The sequence below is a fragment of the Pavona decussata genome, unplaced genomic scaffold (genome assembly GCF_977016875.1).
Source record: "Pavona decussata unplaced genomic scaffold, jaPavDecu1.1 SCAFFOLD_182, whole genome shotgun sequence".
NCBI lineage: Eukaryota > Metazoa > Cnidaria > Anthozoa > Scleractinia > Agariciidae > Pavona > Pavona decussata.
The window spans coordinates 26,774-35,000 of NW_028145592.1; the positions used below are offsets into that span (position 1 = coordinate 26,774).

The 8,227-nt window shown below is 38.1% G+C and overlaps 1 protein-coding gene across 1 annotated transcript; it reads right to left on the reverse strand.

Moving 5' to 3' along the window:
- Positions 1–1,559: 1,559 nt before the first annotated feature.
- On the reverse strand, positions 1,560–7,540 carry LOC146462965 (thyrotropin-releasing hormone-degrading ectoenzyme-like). Its single transcript, XM_085084986.1, has 8 exons — positions 7,483–7,540; positions 6,860–7,007; positions 6,225–6,298; positions 5,339–5,440; positions 4,266–4,442; positions 3,045–3,185; positions 2,440–2,521; positions 1,560–1,688 (listed from the first exon to the last, which is right to left on the reverse strand). The coding sequence occupies exons 4-8, from the start codon at positions 5,350–5,352 to the stop codon at positions 1,560–1,562; spliced, it is 543 nt and encodes a 180-aa protein (XP_084941112.1). The 5' UTR covers positions 5,353–5,440; positions 6,225–6,298; positions 6,860–7,007; positions 7,483–7,540.
- Positions 7,541–8,227: the final 687 nt, after the last annotated feature.

Genomic DNA, 8,227 nt, shown 5'->3' on the forward strand with positions numbered 1-8,227 from the left:
TCCTACTGGGTATCCTGTGATGGACTAGAATCGATCCCATCCAGTGGGAGTAGTAATTCTCCCAATCACTTCATGCTGGTTATCCTGTGATGGCTGGAAGCCAAACTTCGGCTTTTTACTCTTGTTGTTTGATGGATTATATATCAGATAGACAATTAAAGTTAATAATGCAGTGAATAATTATTTCTGGAGGTTGAAAAGTTTGGAACACGCCCCCTAACTGACAAGTCTTAGTTTTAAATGTTCTTGCAGTGGAAAAGGTCAAACTAATTAAAGTGGTAATTAAGCCATGAGCTAGGACAAATATACAGTGATTTTCATGCTTGTCGCAGAGTCAAACTCATTATAAACTGACAAAACTCTTGGGTCGTTTTGTTTTTTGTTCTAATAGAATTTACGCATCGATGAGTGTTTTCTTTAAATTCCGCTTTTATTGACAGGGAAGCGACACGAACTTCATTTTCAATGCAGTAATTCTATGATTCAGTAAAATCGTTTAACAGTTTGAAATTAACTGACATCATATTCCAGCTCTTATAATGTGCGTTAACAAACAAAAGCTTCATTGTATCTAACGGAAGAACTGAAATTGTGCAAGGCAACAATATCGTTCGGAGGAGTCGATTATATACTTTAAAGTTTGATTTAGCTTAGTGGAATGCGTCGAAGAAATTTGCAGCAAACATTTTATAATCACATAGTTGTGACTGAGTAATCTTCTCTCTATAGCGTACAACGTAGAGAGAAAAAAGAAAGTTTTGGCTTTCAAATTATAATGTGTTAACCCAAATTTTTGTGGCCACCTTGTTTTCGATATATAACATATAACACTTTCATGGTTGAAATACAATTTGCTAGTTTTCTCTAAACTCTGTATTTATGGGGAGTTTTATACGTATACTTTCCCAGAATTTTCTGGACAACACCATATTTTGCTTCTTACTAATTAATTTAAGAATGCCCCGAGAGGTTTCCTAAATAACATAATAGAATTTTATGCAGCAGATCGATGAGAAGACGGACCCCGGATGGACTCGCTGGCTGAGGTGGAGTTGCTTTTTCTAATAAGACCGCATACACAACCAGGCATAATAGTTTCATTGCCTGCTCAATCGAGGACTTCGCCTCATAATATTAGCGTGAAAGATATATTTCAAAATCCTTAAACTTCAACTCTTAGTGACAGTTTACTGAGCTGAAATTTTAAGTTACATTAAGATCTTACATCAAACTTTAGGCCTTAAATTACTGGCAAGTGAACAAGAGACTCGAACAAAATAGAGTTTGCTCCGCTTTACAATTTTACATTCCGCTAAAGTAACTATGTGAAGATGAACAAAGCCGGAGGAGCGTACTCTCTGTGATCCTTTAAAAATGTGTGTAGAAAGCCACGTGTGGATCGTTTGCAGGATCATTTTCTACTCTTTGCAGGTGTCCCTTTAATGATGGTGTTCTTTAATGGGGCTTTTCCATGCCCGAGCTAGAATTGATAACGGAGAAGTGCCCCTGCAGTTGTTAATTGTTCCAACGGGTAATGCTGTGGGTTTTTTTTTTTACGTTCAATGGCGATTCTCGAACCACTGTTCAACTTGCTTGACTCGTGCGGTATTGGTCTGAATCGTGTCCAGTATTTTCTTGTTAGATTGAAGCTGGAGCATGCCGGGGTGTTTCTGGATGAAATCCTTGACCTGCCATTCATTTGAGTTTTAATAAGATATAAAAAGGCGTGAAAATGTAAGCAATCAAACCGTTGGAAGTTAGTCCTCAAACATACTTTAAGACTCGAAGGGTAGATGACACTGGCGATTTCCAGTTTGAAATAATTCGAGGTATTACTTGATTTTCATCACATAGTTGCCCCCAGGATTTTTTTGAGGTTTCCATTGATAAGTTTCGTTGGCACGTATTTTTGTACCTCGGCAGAGAGAGACCATGGTAGGCAAAGTTATCTACGCATTCAAGCCAAAAATTTTCTTAGATAACGATTTCCTTACAAAGAACTCGCTGACAGGCTAAATTTGAAGATATTTGTCAAAAAAAGAAAAAAAATCAGTAACGGAAACATTCTTTAATCTCTTGAAAAAAGATATTAGAGATGACTTGTATAATTAAATTACATATTCAATTTTTTTTTTACCAACTGCGTGGTTAACAAATTTTAATAGGCCTTTTGCAGCTACCGGTCACATGGTACAGAATCCGCTATGCTGGAGAGCAAGCTGCATACTGGGACATCCAAAACGACTTCATCCTCTCAAACTTCAATTTTCTCTGTTTTTGATGTTCCAGCGTGTAGCTTGCTCTCCAGCAAGGTGGATTTTGTATCATGCGACCATTAGCAGCATAGGGCCCTATTCAACCTTTAAACGGCCTGGGTTTTTTACTACGCTAGCAGCATTCAGTCTTGTTAATACCTATAAACTGATTATTCCGCTGTACCTCTTTGAAGTCTTTTGGCGTGTGTAGGTTCTCTGTCGTCTTCTCTAGCAAAAACATAACTGCCCTTGATTCTTTACCGAGCCTGAAGAAGAAAGCAAGACAAACGATATGAAGCCATGAACTGTTAGATACAATTTTTCAAGCATCAAGACAAAATGAATAAGAAGGAATCTATCGAGAATGCTGTTTTAGTTTTGAATGAATAAATTTATTAACGTATCGGTGTTGTGTAGCTGAGAAGAGAATTCTCCTCTACTAATTGTGGCCCCCTAAACATTAAAAGAATTCGTAAATCTAAAATCAAACTACCGTATTTATTCGATTTATTCATTCGAGGTCGGGCGCATATTATTTTCCCAACAGTTTCAGCAAGCGAGGACATTTTTTTAGAGAATAACAAACAAAATAACAAAATAAGGGTTAAGTGCCAAAGCCAACATGAAAACGTTCATTGACTACCGTATCTAAAACCAAATTTTGGAATACAACTGACCCTCCTCTTACTTCACGCTGAGCTAGTAACGCCATGCCCCGCCTCAGCACCCCCTCCCCGCCCTCCAATCACAGTGACACGTACGTTCATCTTTGTCTTAAGTTTTCCTTACCTTCTTTCTATGCAATTTAAATTTTTTACAAAAAATTTCCAGGTCAGGCGGCGCCACTCGGGGTTTCCAGCCACTGTGGCGATAATCTGGATCATGTCTTGTGAACGAATCTTTCTTTTGTCTAGGGAGTTTTTCAACAACCTTAGGAACAAGAAGAAAATCATTTCTTTTCCTATAAATAGGCCCAAATCCTCGAAGGGATTTATATGCCACTTCAAAGGGATGATGCTTATTTTAATATAGACGACTTTCAGTTACCCTGATCGTGATGAAGCAGCAACTCTATAGATTCACTAACATGACATATTAGAACATTTTTTACGAAGGAAAACTTCTCACGGTCGAGGCTGTCATTTCGAAAGTACGTAGTTCAAACAAAGCGCGAGACACTTTTGCGAGAGAATTTGTCGTTAAATAGTTTCAGTAAAGGTTTTTTTTTATCTCCTGCAAGAATGCGAGTGAGAAAAACATATGCTAGGCAAATTTGAGGTATGCCTTTGATGTGCTTAAGCGATATCTCACAATTTCGTTTTTAGATACCCCTTTGCTGTCCTTATTTTTTTTGGCAGGCTTTAATTTCTTTTCTAATTTTATTGTTGCGCGCTGTTGAAACAAATGCACAGTAACACATTAATTTACCTTATCAAGTCATTTGATAAACCACAGGTTTGTTAACCTCTTTCAAAATGGCAGTCGAAGACAATGAAATCATCTTTACCTTAAATCTTATAGAGCACACTACCTTAGACATGTGAGGGCCTCTTCACCGGGCTGGCCCGGTAGGCGGGACGAATTTTGTCTTCGGTTCATATGGAAAATTTAATCCCGGCTACCGAAATGAAAAATGTTTAAAAGGCTCCATAAATTAGTACTCGTGAAAACGCGTTCCGACTTGCCAGCGAAAAATTATGTTTCGTCCCGGAAAGTCCCGGTATCCGGGCTGGAGTGTTCATAAGGGGAAAAATTTCCAGCTAGGTTACCGAGATCTCTGTAACGGGGCCAGCCCGCCTTCTCATATGAACACATCGAAATTTTTGTAAAGAAAAGAGTGGGCAGGCGAGATCTCGGAAACCGAGCCAGCCCAGTCGACCCGGCTCATATAAAGAGGCTCTAAGATTGGATTCAATAATCCCTCCAGTAGAATTCCGTTATGCCCAAGGGTTGAGAGACACAATATGGAGTTCTAAATGAAGCTTTTTTGAAGTTAATAAAAATCCCCACCTGATTAATGCGTCTTTATTCCTTGTAGCGCCCAAAGCGAAGATTATTTTCTCTCTTTCGGCCGCGTTTTTACAGCCTTCGTATTTTCTCCACAAAAATTCCCACTCCACTTCGCCTCCGTATTTAACAGCAGCGAAGTAAACAATTTTGCGAAGGTGAGGTGAGATAGAATGAGTCCTAACAAGAAACATAAATAAAACACGGTAAATTCAAAAGATCTGCTTAACCCCCAAATCAGTTGGGGTCAATTAAGGACGGTGCCTACTAATACCGTAGTATTTTTGCGTGGTTTATGACTATGCGGGGAAAGCAGATCTTAGTAAGAGCTTCTGAAATCCAAAACGAAAATTGGGGGTAACCACACATTTTTTAGAGATAATTAAGCAACAATTATCCTAAAAAGCCGTAAAACACAAAGCAATGTATGGCGTTTTTTTTTTCCAAAATGAAGCTTTTTTATCACTGAAAAATGCATAGTTACCCCCAATTTTCTTTTTGGATACCAAGAGCACTAGCTGAGTTCTGCTTTCTCCGCATAGTTTTAAACCGCGCAAAAATATCCCTGTTATAGTAGGCACCACCAAGAGAGGATCAAGGCACCACCTATAGGAAACCCGAGTACAGTCAAACCTCCACCCCAAATGTCAAACCTTGGTGGTCGCTTGCGAGAGGTCAGACCAAAAGGGATCCAAATTTTCAGCTCATAAGCATGAGGTCACTCCAGAGATTTAGTAGCCACAAAAGTAGGCACCATGCATCCGTAAATTAGGTGGGTAAATTGAGGGTTTATTATTTTATAACAAAATGCTCCAATCTGACTGGTTCGTAACAGCCCTTATTTATTGCTTACAAGCTGCTTGTAATCGTACAGCTCAAATCGGACGTTTAAACAGCTATCACTGAATATACCACAGCAAATATTACTAGCCAATGAAATTTAACTACACAGCCCATGCTAATCAATCAAAATCAAGGAAAATCTTGAGTGAGCAGGTTGCCAAGCTTTAGCTTGAAAACAAAAAGAAATTGTACTTATTATTCAATTATTAAATATTTATATATTTTAGTCTCACCCATTTCCTTTCATCTAGTCTTTGAACAATTCCCTAGACCTGTTTACAGTTTCCTCATCATCGTGAAAAGCGAGCGTAGAAAGTGTCAGTTCGCGTAGAAACCTGGAAGAAAAACGTATTTGAAAAATAATTGTTAATGTGGCTTCACCTTGTTACAGCGCGTAGCACGAATGTAATTGAGCGGGTCTTTTGTAACTTGTAAAAACATTAAAGCTGTCTGAATAGACCTTCTCCAAAATGGCGGCAACAGATTTGAATGAGTTAAAATTGAACTTAATGAAAAACTGATACCAGCACTGGAAAAAGCACCTTTACTTTAATTAGTAATCTTGCAACGTTTCAGGATATCAGGTGTTTTATCAGCTTGGGAAATGTAAGATGAAATTTGACAAATTTACAGAGTACGTTTGTATGACTGGGGGTATACGTCATACCCCCAGTCATACAAACGTCTGTAAATTTTTCATTTTACAACTTAAATTTTCTCAGCTGATATTACACCTGATATGCTGAAACTTTGCAGGGTCTCTAAAGTAAAAGTGCTCTTTTTAGTGCTGGTACACGTTTGTAATTTTAACTTATTTGAATTTTCGGCCGCCATTTTGGAGAAGGGTCTATTTTTTTGCCTACACGACCGTGGAAAGACTCCCGTAGAAATGACTGTGAGGGAGGCTATCGACAGGGCGGAGGCAAAGAATATTTATAATTCGATATCACCAAACCTCAAATTTTTTTGGGTTTTCTTTTGTAAATGCATTTTTTAGTATACGTAGGCCAAGAAGAAACAAAATTAACAAAAAGGTTATTTTGTTGCACTATAACCTGTTCACTGTACGGATGAATAAGACGTTAAAATTCTATAAAGGATGAGTTTGATAGTTCCTACTTGTCCACCATTTCTCCTTTGTCTTCCCATCCTAATATTGCTTCCACTGATTTCATCTTTTCTACAATAAATTGCTTGTTGAGGTAAACAAGCAAGGCAAAAGAAACCGATCAGTAAAATGACATATTTTAGTCACTTACAAACCCCAAGTCTGTACTCCATTTGCCGATCACTATGCGATTCCTTGCACTGAAATGTTTCCCCTGAACAGTCAGGAGACAGGCGTTAGGAAAAACTTTTTGTAGCAAAGCAAAAGCCAATGTAACAGCATCAGGCATTAAAACACGAATAGTGCACTCTAAAACTGAAGTTTCCAGGAAGATTATTGTTCATTTGTTGATCGATATCCAGGAACAACACAATAGCAGGATTGTGAACCTGATTTCCTCAGCCCTTAACATTTCCTTAAGCCCTTAACATTTCAAAATAAACTAAATGTATTAATAACGTTTTAATCTGGGCAATAAAGTCTTGTTGCTGTTGGGATTTATGAGATTTCAGCGACAATTTCATCTTTATGGCGGCTTGTCCAGAAATTCGACAACCTTTCTGCAATTTGAAAGAATGGGTTTGGATACTCTCGAGGATCGTTTAAATTTGTCTCAAAAACTGAACTTATTTCTCTGGTTGTTTACCTGGTAACACGTGTAGGACATCCTTGAGCTAAGCATTGTTCCAATGTAAGAAAGTGAACGGAGAGTAACTGCCCACGGAACATATTCGCGTTCATGCTTTATATATTCCGTCATATCCAAAGCGACCTGATAATCAAGGAAACCGGCCCTGAAAAAATTGGGGCAAACATAAGCATATGTCTAATTTCTCCCAAATGCTGTAGATTACCCAGTTTGTAAAGCGTGAAACGACAAGAAGCAGTACCACCGACAGCTCCATTGTAAGTAGAGTGTTATCCCATCATACGCGATCACCATGATCCCAAGCAAATACTCTCTTATGTTTGCAAGCCTTAAAATCTGCGAAAATTATGATAAATTATCCGTTAAACTGGTTTTGATGCTGTTTGATGGATATATTTTATCAGCTAAGTAAATACCTTAATAGTTTTTCTACTTTGTTTTTTTTTTTCTTTCTTTCTTCTTCTTTTTTTTTTTGTTTCGAGTATGCAATGTTCGCCTTCCTTAAACGATTTTCAAGATTTACCACGTAAGGAAAATACAGCCGACCTTAGATAAGTGAAAATAATAGAAATTATGGGAGGATAATCTTTAATAGGAGCTACTGTTTTATCTTAAAATACCTTGCTAAGCTCAATGCATCGTCTACAAGACCACTCCTGTCCAATGCACTAAGCACCTGTTGTAAGAATAGCAAGAGTTAGTTATCAAGATAAGAGCCGAGAGTGACTTTAAATCAAAGAATTTAAAACCTGCTGAAAAGTTCGCGAGCATGGATGGTAATCGGAAGTTAAATGTTCCCCTTGCTGGCTTGATTTTGCTTCCGGCAAAAGACTGAATACCTCTTGTATTGGTGTCTTCCGGCATGTCATTGTGGATGTAACAGTATCAGCTTGCAGCAAAAGGGAAACGCTTAACTTCCGGTACTTCGTTTAATTTGCAATTGTCCTCAATGGCCAACAAAAGTCTTAACTTGCTAAATACAGGAACCGGCGGTTCTTGGTCCTTATAGCTCACGCAGAGTTACTGGAGACACGATTGGTTGTTAATACCTTGTGGCCATTCAACAACTGCTGGCTTAGTCGTTTCCAGTTTTCTTCATCGTAATTGACTCGATAGAAACCAGTTTGTCCAACATTGGCCTTTATCCACCCAGATGGACTGCTGGGAAGCTGGAATGTAACTGAGAAATTAAAATAAATTGTCTCTAATTTTTTGGTTACCAAGGGTTACATTTAACTCTAAGTTGATCTACTTATAAGGTATAGTCATAATTCTCAAGATTTTGTCTCATAATCATAGAAGTGGTTTCGCTAACCACAGAGGTGGTTCTGATTGACTCAGTACTATATCCTCACTGTCTATTAC